At 49.1% G+C, this 22,453-nt stretch overlaps 9 protein-coding genes across 9 annotated transcripts; 5 read left to right on the top strand and 4 right to left on the bottom strand.

Annotated features, from left to right (window-relative positions):
• Positions 1-377: 377 nt before the first annotated feature.
• On the bottom strand, positions 378-1,376 carry GT037_000645 (homocysteine s-methyltransferase; the record flags this gene model as incomplete). Its single annotated transcript, XM_038925692.1, has 1 exon — positions 378-1,376. The coding sequence occupies one exon, from the start codon at positions 1,374-1,376 to the stop codon at positions 378-380; it is 999 nt and encodes a 332-aa protein (XP_038791548.1).
• A 3,020-nt stretch (positions 1,377-4,396) lies between these two features.
• Positions 4,397-4,903, top strand: GT037_000644 (uncharacterized protein; the record flags this gene model as incomplete). Its single annotated transcript, XM_038925691.1, has 1 exon — positions 4,397-4,903. One exon carries the CDS (start codon positions 4,397-4,399, stop codon positions 4,901-4,903), a length of 507 nt encoding a protein of 168 aa, XP_038791547.1.
• A 100-nt stretch (positions 4,904-5,003) lies between these two features.
• Positions 5,004-5,285, top strand: GT037_000643 (uncharacterized protein; the record flags this gene model as incomplete). The annotated part of the gene is made up of 1 exon (XM_038925690.1): positions 5,004-5,285. The coding sequence occupies one exon, from the start codon at positions 5,004-5,006 to the stop codon at positions 5,283-5,285; it is 282 nt and encodes a 93-aa protein (XP_038791546.1).
• A 595-nt stretch (positions 5,286-5,880) lies between these two features.
• GT037_000642 (uncharacterized protein) lies at positions 5,881-6,531 on the top strand (the record flags this gene model as incomplete). The annotated part of the gene is made up of 1 exon (XM_038925689.1): positions 5,881-6,531. One exon carries the CDS (start codon positions 5,881-5,883, stop codon positions 6,529-6,531), a length of 651 nt encoding a protein of 216 aa, XP_038791545.1.
• A 1,703-nt stretch (positions 6,532-8,234) lies between these two features.
• On the bottom strand, positions 8,235-12,184 carry GT037_000641 (uncharacterized protein; the record flags this gene model as incomplete). Its single annotated transcript, XM_038925688.1, has 2 exons — positions 8,235-10,343; positions 10,394-12,184. The coding sequence occupies 2 exons, from the start codon at positions 12,182-12,184 to the stop codon at positions 8,235-8,237; spliced, it is 3,900 nt and encodes a 1,299-aa protein (XP_038791544.1).
• Positions 12,185-13,029: 845 nt separating this feature from the next.
• On the bottom strand, positions 13,030-13,756 carry GT037_000640 (uncharacterized protein; the record flags this gene model as incomplete). The annotated part of the gene is made up of 3 exons (XM_038925687.1): positions 13,030-13,089; positions 13,134-13,455; positions 13,509-13,756. 3 exons carry the CDS (start codon positions 13,754-13,756, stop codon positions 13,030-13,032), a joined length of 630 nt encoding a protein of 209 aa, XP_038791543.1.
• Positions 13,757-14,085: 329 nt separating this feature from the next.
• GT037_000639 (cytochrome c oxidase subunit vib protein) lies at positions 14,086-14,503 on the top strand (the record flags this gene model as incomplete). The annotated part of the gene is made up of 2 exons (XM_038925686.1): positions 14,086-14,328; positions 14,381-14,503. 2 exons carry the CDS (start codon positions 14,086-14,088, stop codon positions 14,501-14,503), a joined length of 366 nt encoding a protein of 121 aa, XP_038791542.1.
• Positions 14,504-15,718: 1,215 nt separating this feature from the next.
• Positions 15,719-16,657, bottom strand: GT037_000638 (uncharacterized protein; the record flags this gene model as incomplete). Its single annotated transcript, XM_038925685.1, has 2 exons — positions 15,719-16,152; positions 16,210-16,657. 2 exons carry the CDS (start codon positions 16,655-16,657, stop codon positions 15,719-15,721), a joined length of 882 nt encoding a protein of 293 aa, XP_038791541.1.
• An 848-nt stretch (positions 16,658-17,505) lies between these two features.
• On the top strand, positions 17,506-22,072 carry GT037_000637 (asparaginyl-trna synthetase; the record flags this gene model as incomplete). Its single annotated transcript, XM_038925684.1, has 14 exons — positions 17,506-17,695; positions 17,745-17,769; positions 18,043-18,255; positions 18,309-18,426; positions 18,489-19,525; positions 20,384-20,481; positions 20,706-20,793; positions 20,852-20,921; positions 20,974-21,009; positions 21,069-21,201; positions 21,254-21,352; positions 21,406-21,462; positions 21,510-21,954; positions 22,006-22,072. 14 exons carry the CDS (start codon positions 17,506-17,508, stop codon positions 22,070-22,072), a joined length of 2,676 nt encoding a protein of 891 aa, XP_038791540.1.
• Positions 22,073-22,453: the final 381 nt, after the last annotated feature.

The following is a 22,453-nucleotide window of genomic DNA, read 5'->3' as shown; positions in this document are numbered from 1 at the left end:
GAGCCAAAAAACCGAGCAGCATGCACGCGGTGCACTGCAAGCGACGATACTAGGGTGATGATTAATGCCCTGAACAACAGACCATGTGCATTCCGGGATCTCAGGGAGTGTTGCCAAAGCCTTCATCCGAACGGGCAGTAAGTACCTGGAAACTAAAGGGCGGTCACAACGACCAACACAGCCGAGCCAGAGGATAGCTCAACCTCAAGGAGTCCAACAGCACCCGCCGACTCCCCATCATACAGTGTGATGGATGACTATGTGCCAAGTGCGCGAGTTCTGTCACTTCCCGGTGAGTGGATGTAACGAAAGAAGTAGTCTACGATACATTTACACATCAATCGAGCATCTTGAATACAACAGCGATAACTTTTTGACTATGATCCTTGAGCCTCTCGTCCCTCGATGATCCAGCGGCCTCCCTCAAGTGCCTTCTTCATAACTCCAATGTCTTCCGGTGTAGTCCTGCAACAACCTCCAATCAAACCAGCCCCAGCCTCAGACCACTCCCTCGTTTTCTCCGCCAACGTAGACCCTTCTGTTCTCTTGCCTCCCCACTTCCTTGCCTGAGCATTCCACTGCTCACCAGAATTGGGATACACAAGCAATGTCCCTCTCTTCACCAACGGCTTCAAGTTCTTCATAGCAGCCAAGGCCAAGTCATCCGGTACGCAATTGAAGCCCAGCGCAACTACCTGTTCCACGTCATCAAAGAGCGCTGCAATCTCCGACAAAGGTGTTCCATCGCTGATGTGCGAGCTGTCTCGTAGTGTGAAGCCAAACCAAGCTTCTGCCTTTGGAAACTCTGTAGTAAGGAGGTTCAGGAGAGCTTCGGTTTCGCCTTTGGATGGTATGGTCTCGCAGGCTAAGATGTCGACGCCGGCAGATACAAGGGCCTGAATTCGTCCACGGTGGAAGTCCTTCATCTCTTCTTGGGGGATAGAATAATCGCCCCGGTATTCTGAGCCATCTGCAAGGAAAGCGCCGTATGGGCCTACACTGCCCGCTATGAATAACCTACCCCGAACATCTTCACCCGTTTCGGTAACGTATTCGTCTCTTGCTTGCTGAGATAGTTCCACGCTCTTTGCCACAACTTGCTTGGCCTCCTCTTCACTCAGGTTTAAGTGCTTGACTAATCCTGCAACAGACGCCTGATAAGATGCTGTGATCGCGACATTGGCGCCCGCACGGTAGTAATCGAGATGCGTTTGTTTAATTAGGGACGGCTGATCCAAAAGAATCGATGCGGACCATAACGCGCCGCTTATATCTGCTCCCAACGTCTCCAGATAAGTTGCTAGTGCACCGTCCAGGATTATGGGAGAACCTTTAGCGATGTGGGTGGACAATAAATTTAGTGGTGGTGATGCCATGGTGGATATCCCGAAAAGAATGCGCGAAGAGTTTGGATAAGAGTAGATTGTTCAAATCCCGATCAAGATTGAAATCTGATTGAGTGTGTTGGAGTTGTGTGTTGGAATTTAGTCATTGTCCGATGTGCGGAGTTTTGAGCGCCGATGCTCAATGGGCATTTGAACGTCCAAAGAAAGTTTTGCTTAGGAAGCCGTTGACCCTGCTTTAGCAGCACCCCCTATTTTCCTGACCTGCCCAGTTGCCATCGTAAAAGACAGTGCAATATATGATGGCCTGCCATTGCCCGATCCGATCGTGGGCGGTGCGAATGCGTGTGATCTTATAGAGGCGGCGAATGAGCAGGAAGCGCTACAGTGCCCGTGCGTCAGTTGAGCACCAACGCCAGTTGAGCACCCCCAACAACTTAATATAGTTAACAAAATAAGGTTATAGAGCTACTATAAATTATAATAAAATTACGTAAAAGTAGATTTATACTATATATAAGCCTATAAAACTTTTAGCTTATTTAGATATTTTTTTAGATAGCGTTATAAGGCAGTCTTATTAACTACGTAGTAGAGTAGCTAGTATAACCTGTACAGCTTCTACTATAGTTATAGTAACACTACTATACTTTTAACGCTTTATAGCTAGCTTATAAGCTTTTAAAGCTTTACGCTTATTTAATTTAAGTAATTATATAGCTTTAGTAGCGTTGCAGAGGCTTCTATAATACTCTCTTTTAGCTTTCTCTACAGCCTTCTACTTTCTAGTCTCTTTCTAACCCTTCTCTTACTCTATACGCCTTATAGCTTTAAGCTTTACTTTATAATTATAAGCTGCTTTACTTACTTTAGCTTACTTTAACTTTTTAAAGCTTTTTAAGCTTAGCTTATTATTATTATTATATCTTATTATCTTAAACTTATTTAATACTTATTAGTAACTACTAAATAGCTCTACTATAATACTTAGGATAATCCTTAAGCTATAGAGTATAAAATTTAGTTTCCTACTTTTTTTTAATAGCTAGAGACTACCTAAAGCTTTAGAGTTTACTATAAAAAAGTATATTTTAAGCTATAAAGTAGTATAAACTTTATTAAAGCTTCTTAACTCTTTTACTACTTTAATCTCTTACCTCTTAATATATAATTAACTTTAGCTTAAGCTAATCTTTAGTAGAGAGTATAAAGCTTAAACTAGCTTCTAAATCTAACCCCTTTTTAGTAAACTTATTAAGTATAACTACTAAGTTAAGTAAGTATATACTAGTTGCTTTAAAGGACCTCTTAATAAAGAAAAGTTTAAAAACCTTAACCTAGAACTTCTAAAAAAGCAGGAAGAAGTCTCCTTTAGTTATATTAAGTAATTTTTAGTAGTTTTAAAGGTATTAAATTAACTTTTTTAAGTAAGCGTTTACTAAAAGTTTAAATATTACTATATTAAGTAGTTAAAGCGTATAGGTAGCGTAAAGTAGGTATATAGCTAATAGGATCTTATAATTATAATAATAATTAATAAAGTCTATTATAATATAAGATCTATAGCTATTAAAGAGTAGTAATTAATACTTAGTTAAAGTATACTACTAAGTTTCTCTTTTAAATACCTCCTTAAGCTAATATAATCTAATATTATTATTACTTTAGCTAGAGGGTAATAACGTAGTAAAGACTAAGTAGTTTCCTACTTATATAGTATTAACCTAGCTAGTTTATATAGCTCTATTAGCTATCTTAAAGATAAGAGAAGGACTTAAAATACTTCTATCTAAATAAATATAAGCTATAATAGTAATCTACTTACTTAAGCTATCCTTAAGTAGTTAGCGTACCTCCTTTTTTATATAATATACCTTAGAGAAGATACACTTTATTTTACTAATCTTTCTAAGTTAAAACCTCTTTTTATCTATATTAAATATATAGAATAGCTAGATATTATACTTCTCTATCTTTTTAATTAAAAGCTTAAAGTATAAGCTATACTTAGCTCTTAAATTAGTATTATAATAAAGTTTACTTAACCTCTTACTATACGCTAAAATAAGAGAGTTAGAATAACGCTAGAGAAACTAAGTAACCTAAGTTTCTAAAACCTCTTTTCTAGCTAAGTCTATAGTAAAGTATTATATTATCTCTTTTAAAAGTAGCAAATATTATTTAGTAAGCGTATTAATATATTATAAAAGCTCTTTTTTATATTATAGATAGAAAGAGAGATAGTATACGCTATAGGCCTTAGTTTTGCTGCAGTATTATCTTATTAACGTTATCTATACTATACTATACTTTTTTATAATTACTTAGTATAAGAAATTATCTTCTAGTTCTTATAATTTAATTTCTATAATTACTTCTTAAATTAGATCTATATTAGTTAAGTTATAACACGTTAAAGTTTTGTTATTAAGCTAGTAGAGGTGCTTAACTAGCGTTAGTGCTTAACTGACGCACGGGCACTGTAACAGTAACTGTGGGTCCCTAATCGACGCGTCGCGAGCATTACTCTTCCACCTTGTTTTTACATACACGACATGACTATTGCAGACAATTACCATACACGTTGGAATGCCTACCCAGTATCTAACAGATTTAGTATATTGTTGTCAACCTAGCTCAGCCCATCTTGAGCCTATACCGGTCGCCGCTTCCCTTCATTCGCCAATTGGACCAGGTTCACTTCATCGGACAGTCAGTCAGAGGCATGGAGAACTTCGACCCTTCGTCCGGCCTTGTCTACAGGGAGACTACGTCAGCTTCCGTCAATTCAATGATACCAAAGTGGACAAGCCATTCCCGGGGTAGACGAATAGACCCATCGAAGCATCGGCGCCTAACTCCAGGATGCGATACCCTGCAGTCAATGGCCCTCCGTTGTTGTATCTGGAACATTGACAATATGGAATCAGAGGCTCTACAATGGCTCAGGTGGTCTTACGCTAGTCGCTTGCACGATTATTTAAAGTTAACGTGGGTCGAAGGTCGCACAGAGGCCCAAAGTGCGATGGCTAATCTAAGTGTCCAGTGACACAATGACCTTTCGGACTTGGAGTCTCTTTCGAAAAGCATTTCCCGAAGATGTTGATCGCCACTCTACCTTTCATGTGTATGACAGGGAATCCGAAGGTCTCTTATCCCCTGTCGTCGATCGCTTGGTCAAGCTCGACGGCGACATGCTGACGTTCCTCCGTATCCGAATCGTCGACATGACAATTGACCAACTCGTTTCTCTCAATACTATCAACACGCTTGCGGTTCTTACAATAGAGATTGGAAGGAACGATCGACTTGGAAAGTATCGCGAAACACTGACTGTCCAAAGGCTACGCGACTGGGGTCGAAGCGTCAGCGAAAGTGGTGCTTTTAAAAAGTTGCGAGTACTTCTTATTGACGGTTGCAACTCATTACCGACAACTCATGTCTTAGCGTCCATCTCCAGCTTCCCCAGCTTGAACATTGTTGGAATCTCCGGCCAACCAGATCCATCTGAAGAGGAACCTTACTTGGGGAATTGGCGCCAACATCCTCATCTGGAGTAAGTGACCTAGATCCAGACGTTGGCTCATCGAGGTAACATAGTTTTTTAGCCGTTGGGACAAGACAAACTCAGACGGCGGGGAGACAAGGTCTAGAACCACAATGGCTTCCGACATGCGAAGATTATATGATGCCTCGCTCGAGTTGTCGCAAGACGGATGTCCTGGTGGTGAAACATACCGATCATTATCTATGCACTACATCCAATGTAGTATGCCTGGCACGGCTACAGAGATTGCATGGTTTGTCCGTGAGCTGAAAGATGAACCTGCTCGGTCCGTGAAGCGTGTCCAACAAGACAAGTCTCGATCCGATACTAAGAAAAGGAAATTACGTGAGGATAAGAAAGTTAGCATAGGTTCGCTACTGGGAAGCTTTACCTGAGCACTGCATTGGGTAAGCAAACATAGCAGAACCTATTCATACTCACGCAGTTCTTCGAGCGTACCCAGAAGGGATGCTAGACCATCTGGAAGCAAGAGTCACATGGTAATAGATCGGCACCCTCCAGCTGCGGCACAATGTCGAGTTTTTTTTTCAACATGAATGAACCTAAGAAGGCTCGCTGGTCGTATTTCTTTGCTTATTTGGTATTTTTTCGTACACCAATACTACGAAGGGGGTCACATCGGAGTCACCAGCGTTCATGGGAGCAGAGGAAGTAGAGGGTCTGTGTGAGACCAACAAGGGTTTCCGTGCCTCTGTAGAAGGTTCTGGAAAGGTAAACAAGTCGCACCTGGCATACTCATGAGTCGTCCTGAGGTTCTACAATATAAACGAGTACTCTAGCAACGATGCCAACGATCAAGGTCCAAGATACGTAGACCCGAGTCCTCCAACATCATACACAATACTACTTTCGATGACGCTTGTCCACCTCGGTCAGATCGCAATCTGGACACGAACCTACCTTGGCTCCCCACCTACCTTCGCCAAAGACATTAGCGCAATCATTCAAGAATGCACTCTCCACTTCGCAATGTCCTTTTGGGTAATCTCCGAGTGCGAGTACGTACGCGCGTACTGGCATTCTCATCTCCAAGAGTGGCCCGTCACTCTCATCACACTTCCTTTCTCCATCTCTTCAGCCAATTTCGACCATGACTTCCTCGTATCTCGAGATTGTTTTAGCTACCGGCGGCCGTGCCAATATTACATGCCACCTTGGGACGGATGGTGGTCCCTAGAGGCTCTCTTGGGAGTTCCACTCGATATCTTCTATATGATAAGTTTCACGTGGGTGGGGATGGTCTGCCTCCTCTATCCAGTCAAGCGCTTCGCGAATCCAGATCCGAATGGTGACAGCTTTACCGTGAAAAACGAGTTCATGGGAGTGTTCTTTACGCCAAGGTCGTACTGGTTCATATACCTTGACTTTGCGCTCCAGCATCCAGTCCGACTAGTCAACAGGATGCTGTTTGAATTGGTTGCGGAGGGTACTAAGAGAGCTTTGGGTCAGTGGAGGCAGCGAGATCTGTATGGGAAGGCTGATGGAAGTGACCTCGGGAGTACGAGCGACATATCCGCGTCGCGCACCCTTCGCACCGGCTCGCCTCAACCCTGTTTGAACAGCGAAAACATTGCCTACACACGGTGGCCGGTAGCTGAAGAACTCTACGAGAATCCATAGAACGACTGGGATACTTCGAATCGCGATGATATTTCACCCGAACGATATATCTCTCAACCTCACGAAAACTCTTCATCGCTTTGGTCGCATGTCTAGGCATGTCCGCCACGCCACGTCGAATCGCACTCCTCGTTAAGCACGAAGACCATTCGAACCTCCTGTACATGGTCAAGCCTTCAGTATGGGCAGCTGCAAATAGCGGTAGAGGAACACGAGCCGAATGGTCAATATACAAAGTACCTGGCATTCATCCTTCGGTATCACACAAGGAGCAGACTGAGCTTTGGGTGGAGATATCGAGCAGGAGGTCAAGAGGAAGGCGAACTGGAGGATACGGTGGACTGCGGCGGCTCGGGAGAAATCAAGGATCTATTCGACTGCGACAGTCGTGTTGAGCAACACAGAGGAGATGGTTCTGTGTCGTCTTCAGCCATGTCGAAGGCCAACACTTTGTTGGAGAGCACAACGGTGCTATCGGCTGCTCAGATGGCGGGCGTCGGCGGCATGCGACTTTTGAAGCTGGACTCAAGGGAGGCGATGGCCGAACCCAGGATACCGCAGGTTCTTACTCAATGTTTCGACCAGACTGCGCTAACCAAGCTCAGACGATCTGACTCTACAAGGCAGTGTAGCTCCGGTCGCAAATAATCTCACACGCATGAGCCTGGTTTCTGGCTTGGCCATGAAAGAACCACTGACGTCTTGCCTAGGTCGAATTCGAGCGCCCACGGCAAACCAGCCCTTGGATCTCACGTCTAATCATCCGCCGCATCACACGTCAGAAGACTCGGCACGAGTTTTGCTCCCAGACTCAGCTCCAAACATGAACCTAAATCGATGGCGAACCTGGAGTTCGGTATATTGGCGGAGAACCTTGGCGGCTTCTTCGGATTGGCAGCGAGCAGGAAACGTACGGGTTACAATAGATGGGAAATACTACGTGTGTGTATTAGTTGTTGTGTTTTGGGGTTGAGCCATCGCAGAGCATCGTTGGCGGCTGTTCGTTGGGGTTGAGAATGATGTTGGAAGGCCAATCTGACAGAGGATGGCTCAGGGTCAGTCTGATACTGCTGCTCGACGTACCAACGAATCAATATGTCCTTGGCCTCATTCAGATCTACACATACTGCCCATGCAATTGAATGTGAGCACTCCAGTCTTCCAAAGTTGTCTACAAACACCGCAGCTGCGCCATTAGACACGCCACAGGCAGCTAGAATCCTCGGACACACGATGGCGGATTCGTAATGATATGTTTTAGCCAACAGGAATCAGTCACTGTAGATTAGGCATTCACAAACGGCTTTGCATAAGGGCATGTTCATAAGTTTCGGGATCTTTCATATCCGAATAAAGAATTTGTCTGCCGCGCCGCATACATGCTTGCAGACGCGGACGCGGATATGGGGCGCGGTGCAGTTGAAGCTGCAGTAGCGTGTATACACGGGATCGATAAGCGAGGAACTTCTCCATCTCCCGGTGCTTTTCGTATCGGATGCATTAAGGCGCCCTTGCATAATCTATATGCAAGTCGGATCACATTTCTTGGAAAACGTATTGGTGTGAATATATGTGGGAAAGAAAGAAACAAAGACGACAGATGGCCCGCTAGTGAGCGTGGGGGCGATATTCATGTGTAATTCGATTTAGTTCTGTAGGAGGAAGAACAAAGTCACGTATGGGTGACACGGGCCCTTTTCTCCTTACTCAATGACGAGCAACCTCTCTGTAACATCCAGAGCGCCCTCAAAATTACCGCTGATGGCATAGATGCTCTGCATTGCAAACGCCGCATCCGTGCTGAAATCTTCGTACCCCCAATTGCCGTCCCGGCACCCATCTCCTGCCTCCTGTTTAACGTCGTGACTAAGCGCACAGCACCTTTCATACGCTGGAAGCGCTAGCGCGACAAGACCCAGCCCATGCCACATCCTTCCCACGTTGTACTCCGCTTCTTGCCGATGGATTGCATGCGGGCTCTTGCTGCGGAGATCATAGTATCTGTACACAAACGACAGACCCTGTTGAATCTGGTATTGCCGATTTTCGGAGAGCCGTTTCATGGCGTGTTGAACGTAAGCAACACCAATACTTAGATTCAATACTGGATCTTCAGGCGAGATGGTAAAGGCACGGAAGTAATAGTTCAGCGCCGCCACATAACTACCACCGCACATCAAAACATGTCCATACAACGCGAAGAGTGCGGGATCGTGGTCTTTGGCTCTGTCGACATCTTCGACGTTGATGTTGTTTCTGAAACCTCCTTTGCTGTTCTTTGTATCGCGGAAATTATACGCGGCGCGCTGTGCTGGGGTCAGGAGCGCGTAGTCGATAGTCTTGATGTAGCGCATAAGCACTTTGTACGCAGGGCCAGTCGCGAATCCTTCGGGGAAGGAACATAGACGGTTAACAGCACCATAAAGACGGAAGAGGTCTGTCCCGAAAGGGTACTCTTTTAGGAGCCAGCGCGTCGCTACAGATGCCTGACGTGAATTGTCTGCTGCTAGAGCGCAAGTAAGGCGACACAATTGTAGTTGTTGGTGGTAGGTTCGGGAGCGATGGAAGACGTTGGCTTGAGTGGCAATATCGAGTGTAGCGAAACACTGTTCTTCATCTCCTTCGCTGGCGAGCAGGATAGCATAGCGACCGAACGCATCACACCATTTGTCGAAGTGTATGCCCCAGAAATCAACCGGAGCTGAATCTGGTCGCTCTCTTAGCTCAGGATCTGTTTCACCGTCTTCGACATTGTTCGCTACTACAGCAAGTACCATTAGTGAAGACTCTTTCCATAGATCGCCACCAGTAACTCGTCGGAAGTAAGTCATTAGGTCTTCCTTTCGGTTCGAGTAGAACAAGTCGAACGTAGAGAATTCTTCGATGAGTTCCCGAGTGATGGACAACACCTCGTGTACGGCAACCTCGTCTCTTTCCTCTGCCGCTTCCCAAATTTCGTCTAGTCGCTTGAAACTCGAGACAATCTCCCGATGCTGAGCTCGAGCGGCTTTGAGGTCGTCGGCAAAATCTGTTACCAGTCTCTGAAGCTTGTTACGAAACAGTCTGTTGTTGATCGCTCGATACGGCACGTCGGTACCTTCAAGTGTAGTTCGTCTCGGTTCGATATCGGGAAGCTGCTCAGCATCTTCATCACGAACAGCTAAGAAAGCCTGAACTTTTGGCGCCTTCGCTCTTCTCGTGCGGAAGAAACCCTTCTTAGGACGTTCGGTCGGGGCGACAAGTGGAGGAAGTTCCTTGTTGCCGTTCTCATCTACAGAATCTTCGTCTTCACCGGTCTGCCCGGTAGCTGTTTGCATCCTCTTCCTATTCCTCCGAACCGTACTCTTTCGAACGCCATATCTACCACGAGCTTGCCTTCGCTGGTTATAGTAGTATACCCTGAGCTCATCATATGCCTGGAAACCCAGGTTTTTGAGCTTGTGGCCGTACTTGTCGCGGTAGATAGTCTCAGCACGCTGACCAGCTTCCTGCCACATGCCCTGATCTTCAAAGAACTTTGCAAGGACAGCGAGATCATCATAGTTCTCTGCCGGCCACTTCTTCAAGATGGGAATGACCTCTGCCGCCCTCTCAGCCCTCCCTAGATTCTTGAAGCATGTGTGCAGGCCAATGTAGCTTTGCAGGTTGAATTCGTTAGAGTTTTTGTCGAATAGAGGCTCGTAGAAACGCAGCGCATGCTCATCGTTGCCTGTAGCGTGAAGGGCATCGCCAATTATACGGAAAAGATCTTCGTAGTCCCAAATCAGAGCCTCAGGACCATGGTTGTCCGGCTCCAACATTTCAAGGTGGCGCTAGATGTTCGTCAGCAACGTCCAGAATATAGCACAAGTTCGAGGCTTACCATAGCTTCTTCAAAGTCGTCCTTGCTCCTGCGCAACCGGAACAAGCCTAATTTCACTCTGATCTCCAATGGCAGAGTTAAGCCATATGTAGCATCCTGCGATTTTCGAACAAACGGAGGCACAGTAACGCGTCTCGGCTCATCTTCGATGTCGAATTCACAGTCGTCTTCGAGTTTGTCCCAGAATGTCTCAGAACGCCTACCCTGCTTCCACCGGGCAAGCTCCTTCAGTCGTACAACACCTGCTTCGTAGCTACCCGCTCGATCCAAAAGGTCGAGATAGATATTAATCAGTTCCCAATCAAGTTCATTGTTGACCGGATCCCGGTCAGGCTGTGTGAACACATCGATAGCCTCTTCAAAGCTATTTAGTAGCTTGTTGAGATGTATTCTAGTCTGTTTCGGAGAGGCAGTACCCATCATTGCCATGATCTTCAGTACACTTGTATCAGGGTCTTCTCCTTGCTCCTTGCGTGTCTTGAGCATCTTCAGACCGAGCGCTACGCATTTGGACGAACGACCTAGTTGTGCCTCGATCTCGAGCTTGTGACTACGAGCTTCATAATCGTTGTTGAGCAAGATGATCTCGTTCAAACACGGAAGAATGGCAGCCGACTTGTTGTCGTCTGTAAATTGTGGATGCTTTTCAGGATCGAGCTGTTGTATGCGCTCAATGATATACTGCCAAAGACCAGGATCACGCTTAGTTGGCGCACCAGCCAGTAGTACAGCCAGTGAGTCCTCCTCCCGACCCATCTCAGTATAGATCTCGGATGCAATGTTGTAAGCATCAAAGATTTCTGGGTTCAACTGAATAGCCTGTTGAGCGAACACAAGTGCAGCTTCATAGTCTCTTGCGATGAACTTTGCGTTAGCCTGTTGCTGCAACGACTTCCATTCTGCGCCTGGGTCGGCAACAGGTCGAGGTCCTCTAGGACCTTTTTCTCTTCCAGGCTTGCCTCGCTTCTTTTTAGGCGTTGGTCTAGCACCATTGTTGCCACCTCGACCGCCACGGCCTCGAGTCGAAGGCCGACCTCGTTTCCCACCACGTCGCCCTCTGGCAGGTATGATACTAGAGGTTACCGCAGCCTGGAGTGCACCTCTGCTTCTGCTCTTCCCTCTCTTGTATTTCGTTCGCTCTTCGACATCCTCGAATTCGACACCTAGCTCCATCTCATCTGGGTCACCTTCGTCTTCTTGTGCATCTTCTGATTCGTAGTCTGCATCGATCTCTGAATCATCCTTGTTCTCGTATCGAGCGAGCTCTTCGTCTTCCTCCATGGCACGTCGCCAATCATCCTGCTCGGAATCCGAACTATCGAAGTCGCGGTCGTAGCGCGAATCTCGGAATCCGGTCGCGTTGGTAAACTCATCATCATCCTCTTGTCCGGGATTTGCTGGAATGAACCCTTCGAAGACCGCGGGTCCGCTAGTAGTATAGGCTCTATTGAACGGGTCCTGGAATCCACCACTGGTGAAAGGAGGAGGCTCTTCCTCTTCCAGATCCTCCACAGCACTGAGCGGAATAAGAGGTATGAAAGGACTCCGGGCAGGCGGTTGATGGTGAAGCGGATGCTGGAATGGAGGTGGGTGTTGGTATATTTCTTGAGGAGGAAATACTGCATTTGGCGGGAATTGTACAGGGTATTGTTGCCTGCCATGTTGTACATGTGGTTGCATCAAGGTTGGTGCAGCAGCTCCGAATGTACCTGCAACGGGTAAGAAACGTCTATTGCTCGACGGCTGCACCAGAGGCCACTGCTGCCCATAGTATCCATTATTGGGGTTCATTATGAGCTTGATTGTGTTGCACTTGCGTTAGTTCAGGCTTGTTAGTGATCAATCATTGTGGTATATAGTACCGAGAAAATGGCGATGGTGATAGAAGCTTGGTGGCAGGGATTGTAGCCGTTGCAAAGCCTGGCGCACGTGCCTCGCGCTAGCACATAGCTTGCATCTCGCCAATATCCAGTACGTACCTGACACATGAGACTCTTTGGCAATTGGGCTTTCCTTAGACCTCGTCTTTTAGAATCCGATGTGACCCTTGCAGTAAAGTCTTTTTGTCATACCCTACCAACTTCTTCTTTATGCCCAGCATAGAGAGGTTGAAATGTGTACCAACGGACTAAGAAGAGACAAGGTCACCACGAAGAAGAACGAAGCAGTGTCAGAACCTCTGGCCTGCTGCTCGGGCACGCCCAACCGCTTTCCCGACCACTAGTTTAGCAACCCTTGTAAGCGTTTCAGGTAAGATGCCGACTGTATATAGAATAGATGCCAACCCTGAATCTTGGAAGGGACTATTATTGTCTTGTTAGGATTCGCCGTCGTGACTGCACTCTTGGATAGTCATTGCGCCCGCATCAGCCCATTATGAAGCATATACCTTATTACCTCATATGTCTTGTGGTTGTTGTTTCTATCTTCATCACGGCCATGTTATCCGGACATTTCCTCATCATGCTGTCGATATATCTCACCACATCCGCTCTCAACATACCGAAACATGACACACAGCTGCCTCTCCTTCTAGCACACGAGGGCCATCGAACGCAATCGCAAAACACCCGCGTCTTGTTGGCGTTAGGAGAAAAGTAGAAGGCAAATGTTGATGTATAATGACGCATGCTCTGTCAGGGTATAGTACAATGGCCCTCAATGGGCTCGTGAAGCAAAACGCCGTTTATGCAGGTCTGACATGTGGTCAGACGTTGTTGTCCCCCTCGCTCATACCAACCATCTCGTATTCACCAGCGCCGTCTCTCCCTCTGCCCCTGCCTCTTCCCCTAGACTCTCCACCTTGGTCCTCTACGGCTGGTTGTGATGGCGAAGGCTTCTTGCTGCCAAAGTTGATTGGCCTCAGTTCCCGCCACTGGCATGCCCATACGCCTAGCGAAGTCATGATGGTGGCGCTACATATCTGCAGCGCCCACCAGAACAAGTTGGCGGGTATGGCGTGGGTGTACAAGGAGGTGACGATCAAGTGGATAAAGTGTACAGTCAGGGCGAAGTCAAGAACGAGTTTGGAGCGGGCGATGAGAAGCAGTATGAAGATGGCACTGCCGCGTGTTAGATGGTGGCATGACTGGGACCAGCGCGTCGCAGCACTTACCAGGCGAGGCTGTTCAGCACCCAGACCAGACCCAGCGTCCATCCGATTGTGGTATCGCCGCGTAGACTTTGCCAGCCGAACAAGAGATCGGTGCTGACCTCCTTGCCCGCTACCAGCGCGGTAAAGACAATAAGGATGCCGGCGCATGCATAGTAGGCAAGTTGCAGCAGTAGGATCTGGGAGAGTATGCGGGTCGGGGACAGATCCGCAAGTGCGCCAGGTCGTGGAGGGCGGCGTCGGCGTGGCATCAATACGCAGGTTGATTGATGGTAGGTGCAAGGTTGCCTGTTGATTCACGGGTTTCCCTAACCGTTCGGCGAAACGTGGGCAGTCAGCGCCGATGTCATAGCTTTTGGGCCCGCCAAGCACGGATTCGAGATGATTGCGCTGCTGGACGTGTATTGTCGATAATTCTACCAAGCCTACATAGTCTGACCTCGAGCATCCCCTCCTGACGTACGCAGCCACCCCGAACAGCCTCCTGTGACACCCGCCTCCCGTGCCACTGACTCCCGCGCCAGCTGCGACAGTCGCCTCCACCTCCGCATCTTCTCCGCAACCTTCGAAAACCACAGCCATGGGTTGGTTCGGCTCAAGCTCCAAGGACGACGGCGGTGTCAAGAAGACAGACGGCGGCGCATTCGAGTCACCGTCACGATCCAACCGGAAGCAATGCTATGCAGCACGCGACGCCTTTTTCGAATGTCTCGACAAGAACAACATCTTGGATAGCATAAACTCAAAATCCGGCAGGGACAAGGCCGCAAGCTTCTGCGCGTCTTTTGACCACGAGTTCGAGAAGAATTGCGCACACAGCTGGGTACGTAGAAATTTCTGCACGGCAACCACATTACACTAACAGCCTGCTGCAGGTCGAATACTTCAAGAAGCAACGAGTTGTAAACTACCAAAGAGAACAGACAATCAAAAAGATTGAGATGCAAGGCGGAGAAATTACAGCGCCGCAACTACCACTGCCGGGCCAGAACAAGTAGATGAAGCATGGCCCGACAGTCTTAATCACGCCGCTCATGACCAATGTACAACATGTATACTACTCTCAAAGCGTTCGGAAAAAAGCGTTCGCAGCTGCCACACAGAATGGCTTCCCCTGCACTTCTAGACTTTCTACACTAAAGCGAATATGTCACTCATACACTATCTCGTCGGATCCCATGCAAGACATCGCCTTTACCTCAGACCTCCAGAACAAATCATCGTGCATGAACCTCACACCCTCCGTGCGGAGCTGTAACCCGAACCAAAGGTCTAGCACACTGCATTACTCGAGTTGTGACTAGGCTCGCATAATGTCGTCATTGCGTCTTGGGAACGCTGACCGACGTAGCTTAGGTATTCGAGGCGTCGAGCCGCGCCTGTCAAGTTTACTCCTTGCATGAAGGGGGGTTCATCGCATAGACCCAAGGACGAATCGGGGAGTGGCGGGGCCTAGCTTGTCCGTGCAAGCCTACGCGCGGGAGTTGTTTCGACTTGCAGAATCGTAGCCTGAGTATGTAGGTCAGGCCGCGTCTTGGCTTGCTGTGAACTTCTGTCCGTCACCATACCTCGAAACGCATGTGGACATTTGTCGGCAGTTTCCTTTTGCCCGAGCCTTGTTGCTGACAGCAGAAACTCTGCTGTTGAGGGGGGGGGGGACGTGCAAGTCTTCAACTCTGTTCCGTACAACCCCTCATCAGCACAAAAGCCTAATCATCGAGAGTATCAGCATCGACCCGTCAAGTCCAAAATCCTACACCCACAAAGCTAGCAAAGTGCAAGAACATGACAAATATCTGACCACAAGACAACATGTTACCCAATATTGTTCATTAATACTGATTGGCTACTAGAACGTGCAGGTTTTAGCCGCAGAATCGAGCGGCAGTAGCAGCAGTGCGCCGCCTGGTTCGAGTCCTCGGGTCGGCGAGATCTGAGCTTTTTCTCGGTTATCTGTGCATACTGAGAACCCCCACCCCACCATCCCAAGACTTCATCCGAGTCAAGTGGCTTGTTTTACCCCTCCATTGGGTTGGTGTCTCTGAAGGATCCTGCCCTCGTGTGTATGTGTGTATGTATGTGTGAGCGTGTCGGTTCGTGTGCTTCAGTTTCGTATGCTTCGTGACCATATCCCATGCTACAATATTCAATAGCAAGTTGTGTTGCTGCTAGTCGATTACTTTTACTGTCGGCGTCGTCGCCGAGGACGTCTGTCACCACTTGGTCGGCCAAATAGTCGCAGGATCGAATTCGCGCCTAAAAATCTCCACATCGGACGCGCACCCTTTGCTCGGCGACCCAACCATACTACTGTCAATAGCAAACACGACATCCTGGAATGCGCCATGGAACTCCTCCTCTTCGAAGAGTAGTTTCCTCCACATTCGCGCTACCTCCTGTGCTGGGTTGCGGAATATAGGCCCTAAGCCGAAAGCGCCCAGCACCAAGTTCCTGTGCCCGCAGTAGGATGCGATTCGCAATACTGCCCGCATTTTCTCCTTCATGAGCTCCTTTTCTTGTGCAAACGAGTATTTGCATCCGCTCTCGTCGAGCTTGGGACGTCGCACGGGTGCAACCGATATTACGGGTAGAGAGGCTATGTCTGTAAAGGTTGCATAGTCTTGATCTGGGCCTGCTCGGAACACAACTGCGGCCCGTTAGTGACTTGTGACTCGAGACGAGCGTTGCTGTTATCTCAACATACAGACTTCAGGGGAGTAGATGCCGCCTGTCTGTGGTATTGGGTAGTAGTTTTCTTCTCGGCCCAATTGCGCGTTCCATGGCATCGTTAGAGCATGTACGAGATTGCTTCTCCTCGCGAAACATTCTTCTGGTGCCATAAGCCCGGATTCCCAGTCACCTCCAGCGCGTTTCTCGTTCGCTACATTGATCACTGGAATTCGCTTGCAGTCTGAATCTGCGTTGGCCGCGCTTTGATACCAGCCCAAAGCGTAGTTCACTGGGTCACCTTCCATGACTGCTACTCTGGTGCGTTGTGATGATCGTTTGTCCACGTTGATTCTTATTTGTGCTGAGTCGGGATATAGGTATGAGGTCTTGGAGTCTCGAATGTAGTGTTTCCAGATATGTGGCATCCATATCCGTTTTGCTTCGGCTGCTATTTCTGACGGCTTGGGTCTTGAAGGCGGCATGATAATGAAATACTATGAGCAGCTTTGATATGAATTCTTGTATAACTGTACGTAAAATGGGAGGATTTATAGTAGCAGCGTGAGATGGCCTGAAAGTAGGGAGGGGCGGGGTGAAACGACGAGGAGTCTATGACCCTACCGACAAGAAGGTAGTATATCACTTGAGCAACTACTCAGGAGCGTGTGATAACGCAGCTAAATAATGGCTCCAGATCCAGCCGGAGACTAAGCTGGCGCATTTCCGTTGCGCCAGTTACCAAAACGGTAGTCGTCTGCGGGAATCGAGCCCTCCCCTGTTGTATGCAGTCATCGCGGGTGGCATCTACACCAGCCGTAGCGCAAACCTGCAGGAGGATGGGACATGAGTCGTATGCCCAAGCAATTTAGGGTAGGCACAGTGGTCGATGCCCGGTAGCAGCCGCGCCGTGTGATTGAAAAATCCATCCTGGTCCTGGGGGCGATGCTGTGCACCCACATAGCTGCCAGGTACCTCGAAGCCACTAAGTGCCGTGTCGGGTTTCTGGGAGTTGTTGGAACAGGGATGTGTGGCTGGATCGATCGTCCAGACCTCGAAGCGATCTGCATAGAGTTAAAAGCGGTTTAGAAAGATCTGGCGGCGTTGAGCAAGCCGATGATGACAGCTGCTAACCAAGATCCTGCACGATATAGCGTCGCAGTGATAGCGTCGGCACTAAGATCCCGGATGCAGGGTAAATGTACTTTGCTGGAGTGCTGGCGTTCTACGAGGCGTCTTTCTCACCGCCAGCGGATGTTACACGAAAACGTCCAGTAATCAACAAGTCCGCCGCCCTTATGACGGGTGCATGCTTCCAGCATCTCGGCACACGATGAGAGGTGTACAAACAGCCGTCTCGCTTGGTGGGGCGTGTCTTGGTGTGCTGACCGGGGGTGGAGTAGAAGAGGAAGCTGGCCCGTCCAATGATGGTAAAGAGGGCCACCGAGAAGAAGACGACGACACCAGGCTCCGAAGTCCATCGGCGCTATGTTCATGGGTCACAGATCTCGTGCACTCTCATGGTCGGTCCTTGGAGCACATAGTGTTTCAGCCATGGCTGAAGTGTTACAGTGACGATTAACGAGCCACAAGAACGGTACGGGCGAGGCCCGCCAGATCCTAGCGCATGGTCAAAGCGTCTGTACTTTTTTTCTTAGGTTTCATAGACAGCATACCGATAGAGGCAGCTGTTGCTACGCTACAGAGTACACCGCACATTTCCTACTGGCTGATCGAGATTTGCCGACGCGTTAATGAGTTGGCTCCTGCCCGTTCGAAGGAGTGCTGTCCGCCCCCAGCACTTACTTCGAAACCGGGGAACCGCTTTGCCTTGCGCACATGCGCTATCACTATGTCGTCCTCGCTGCAGTTCAACCTTCTGCCCAAGCACCATTGCTGAGCTGCTGAGGCCATCTCCACAATCAATCTCCGCTCAGCGGACTCCACGGGACAATGAGGCGCTGACGATAAACGGCTATGTGCGGACAGTGCGCAAGCAAAAGCGTATTGCATTTGCTGCCATAGGAGATGGCTCGACCCTGCAGACAGTACAGGCAGTGCTGCCTCCCCAACTAGCGGAAGGGTCAGTAGTCTACTTCCATATGATCTGTAAGTACTGACATGCTGTGCTATCAGTCTCTCCACTGGTGTTGCAGTGACAGTCACAGGAAAGTGGACACCCTCGCCAGGTCAAGGCCAATCCCATGAACTTCGAGTAAACCAAGTGCAAATACTGGGAGAGAACGATGCTACAGTAAGTTGGTTCGAGTGAGCATTGAAGTAGTCTCTGGGTTCTGATCTGTGTTCCAATTGCAGGCCTACCCAATCCAGAAGAAATACCAATCGCCTGAATTTCTGCGCACTCTCCCGCATCTTCGAAGTCGACTACCAATCAACTCTCTTATATTGCGGCTGAGGTCTTTAGTCACTGCGCAAGTGACCAACTACTTTGCAGAACATGACTTTGTTCAGTGTCATCCACCTATCATCACATCTTCCGACTGCGAGGGTGCAGGAGAGGTATTTACTGTTGCGCCTGAGGTACCATCGTCATCAGACAAATCCTCTTCAAACCAGATCAAGAAGCATGAAGACATGTTTTTCGGCTCTCCCAAATACCTCACCGTTTCTAGCCAGCTTCACCTAGAAGCTTTAGCTCAATCAGTGAACAAGGTCTGGACGCTGTCTCCAACATTTCGAGCCGAAAAGAGTGATACGGTTCGTCATCTTAGCGAATTCTACATGCTGGAAGCAGAACTAGCTTTCGTCGACGACGCCAATGTCGTCATGGACGTTGTGGAAGAGATGTTGCGTTCTGTTGCGTTGAAGTTACAAGAGTCAATTGTAGGTCAAGAGCTCCTTGAGGCGCGAGCACGAGACCAGGATCAAGAAAGCACATCCGTGTCGCACGCTACCCTCGCACAACGGTGGCAAGGGCTGGCAGAAGGTCCATGGCCTCGAATCTCATACGCGGTTGCGATACGACACCTCAAGGACGCAGTGGCTCAAGGCAAGGCGGAATTCGAGTATGCACCTGGTCATGAAGACGGTCTACAAACCGAGCACGAACGATTTCTGGCTGAGAGCTTGGGACGCGGTGGACCCATATTCGTCACTGACTATCCACGCAACATCAAGCCCTTCTACATGGCGCCGTCAAATGATCCGACTGTTGATGAATCGGCTGCACCGACAGTCGCATGCTTCGACCTACTTGTACCTGAAATTTGTGAATTGGTGGGAGGCTCTATGCGCGAACACCGACTGGAACAACTTCTAAAATCCATGGAGGAACAGGGCCTCCAACAAGCGTCGGACGACTCTACCGACGCATCAGACGGCTCTTTGCAGTGGTACGTGGACCTCCGACGATACGGCAGTGTACCGCATGGAGGCTTTGGTCTTGGATTCGATCGACTCCTGTGCTACCTCGCGGGTGTGCCTAACATCAGGGACGTAGTCAGCTTCCCCCGGTGGCACAAGCGGTGCGACTGCTGATGCGCAAACAAAATGTAAGGAGCTCCGGTGTCCCGGACCACGGCATCGCCAGCTGTTGGCGGACATGTTGCTTCGTAACGTGCCATGGCAGATAGACTGGATAGCATTGCTGGTTGCAGGTTATGAAAACCGCGCGTTCATTGTACTTGTACGATGGGCAAAGTGCTGGATCATGGTGGTTGATGATAGTTGCAAATGAGTATAGTAACCTCGGACCATCCAAACCCGATTATGTTGGAGGCACCCACAGATGTCTATAGTAATGCGTGCAGGCTTGCTCTGTTGTTTATTCAGCGCAGACTGGAGATGTAAGCTTGTCGTTTGCTCATTTACTAGACGCTGTGCTAGGAGCACTTAGCGAGCAGGAGCTCGGCACCGAGCTTGAGTTTACATCCACTATGCAAACTATTCCAAGATCGGACATTATTCAGCATGCGGTTCTGGATGCGCTAAATCAAACCCGGCGTGTTTGCGGGGTATCGTGAGTGAAGTCAGACTTTGCGTACAAGCATGTAGGGGACAGGACGCAGACGTGTGGCGGACGGTGTATGCGGGCGGAGATGATCTGATAAGATATAGTTGAGTCCAACTATTTCCCCTCCCGCATCCGAGGCACCTTGGCTGAGTCTAGCTATCGCGTTGATGATGTACTTGATCTCCGCGGCATCTGTCAACCATCGTTGCGCATTTGAGGGGTCATGGCAAGTGGCCAGCTGTGGCCAGATTGTAGGGGGCATCACGATGCAGAATTTGCCAGTATATGGGCTGGCATGCGCATGCGTAGGTTTGCCGTACAAGCTCCGGCATCGCTGTTGATGGCATGGGTACGATGAGAGTAGATACTAGAGAGAGTACCTAGTCGCCGGATTTTAGGTCTGACGTCTCGGCGTTCGGCTGAAGTCATCTCGCGCTTCCGTTAGTTGCAAACAAAAGTAACAACTTCAATTTCGAACCATTGCCCACTCACCTCACCTGGCCCTCTCGCAACGACGCCCGAAGCTGCCATATCTTGCCCAAAAACAAATACCACCATAGTCGCAAACCTGGAATCCGCGGCGCCAGTAACAGGCCGACTTATGGCCCCCAATGATCGGCCATCAGTTCCTATCGAAGAAGAACACGAGTACAGCTCCATTGCACCACCACACATAGGATACACCCGTCGCTGACCTTCGCGCCAGTTATGAAGCGCTCCCGCCAAACTTCTCCCTCACCGCGAATATGCTTGCGGGCGCATTTGCGGGCATCGCCGTACGTCCCCGACGTCGCCGCCGTGAGCACATGTCAACTGACTTGGCGATAGGAACACTCGGTGATGTACCCAGTCGATCTACTCAAGGTGCGCAGCTTTCTATCAAGCTTTTCGTCCACTGCCAACAGTGCGCTGACTTCCGGTAGACCAGGATGCAGATCGTCAACCCGTCGCCGAGTGCCATGTATAGCGGCATCTCCAACGCCATGGTCACTATATCGCGAGCAGAGGGCTTTTGGTCATTGTGGAGGGGGCTTTCGAGTGTGGTCATGGGTGCAGGTAGGCAACGCTGGGTGAAAAGTCGGGGGTAGACGGAACTGACAGCGTGCAGGTCCCGCCCATGCTGTCTATTTTGCATCGTACGAAGCCACCAAGCACGCCCTCGGCGGCAACGAAGGAGAGAGTCACGAGCATCATCCTCTTGCAGCAGGTGCGCGCAACCAATACGACGTAAAACAAGGGGCGGTTACTGACTACCAACAGCTGCCAGCGGTGCTGCGGCCACCATCTCCAGCGATGCGCTGATGAATCCTTTTGACGGTAAGATGCGCATTACGACTTCGCTCCGCGCCTACTGAACCTCGCAGTCATAAAGCAACGCATGCAAATGCATGGTTCCATCTACAAATCTGTCCCTCAATGCGCCCGAGAGGTTCTCCGTACCGAGGGAGTCGGCGCCTTCTACGTCTCATACCCCACTACACTGTGTATGACGGTGCCATTCACCGCGCTACAATTCATGGCCTACGAATCCATGTCAAAGGTCATGAACCCGACCGGCCGTTACGATCCCTACACGCACTGCTTCGCCGGAGGTATCGCCGGTGGATTTGCAGCGGGGCTCACCACTCCGCTCGATGTCATCAAGACGCTATTACAAACACGCGGAAATGCCAGGGACGCAGAGTTGAAGAACGTCTCCGGCCTCTTCCAAGCGTCTAAGATAATCCACCAGAGGGAGGGCTACAGAGGATACTTCCGTGGTCTGAAGCCCCGTATTATCACCACCATGCCAAGCACTGCGATTTGCTGGTGAGTCCCCACCTGCACAAAACCAACTTGTAACCATCTGACAACATCTAGGTCTGCATACGAAATGGCAAAGGCTTTCTTCATTCGGAGGAGCACCAACTCGTCCACTGCCATATAGGGAGACGACGATTTGACTGATCCTTTTTTTTTTTGAACCGTTACGAGAGCCCTCCAATACTACGATACGCGCATAACCAACGGAACGATATACACGCGGTGTCGCGGAGAGCAGCGACCATAGCAGTACTGGGCATTCAAGGCTAGGTCTAGCATTTTGTGTTGCGCGGGTAGAGGAGAGGGTTGTGTCGCGACGCTTCTTCATTGCCATTGTATAGTCATAGAGGCTTTTCTGGAAGCTCATCTGGTGGCGTACTGGGTGCTTGGTTGTGCGAGAACATGATGGCATGCGCGTACTTGTATCATAGAGAAAATTCAGTATTGGCGTCGCTCAAGACCCATCAGCATTTTCGCTATCCGGTCCAATCCAGGTGCGTAATCG

The sequence above is a fragment of the Alternaria burnsii genome (assembly GCF_013036055.1).
Source record: "Alternaria burnsii strain CBS107.38 chromosome Unknown 705, whole genome shotgun sequence".
Classification (NCBI taxonomy): domain Eukaryota; kingdom Fungi; phylum Ascomycota; class Dothideomycetes; order Pleosporales; family Pleosporaceae; genus Alternaria; species Alternaria burnsii.
This window is presented reverse-complemented; position numbering and strand designations above follow the sequence as displayed.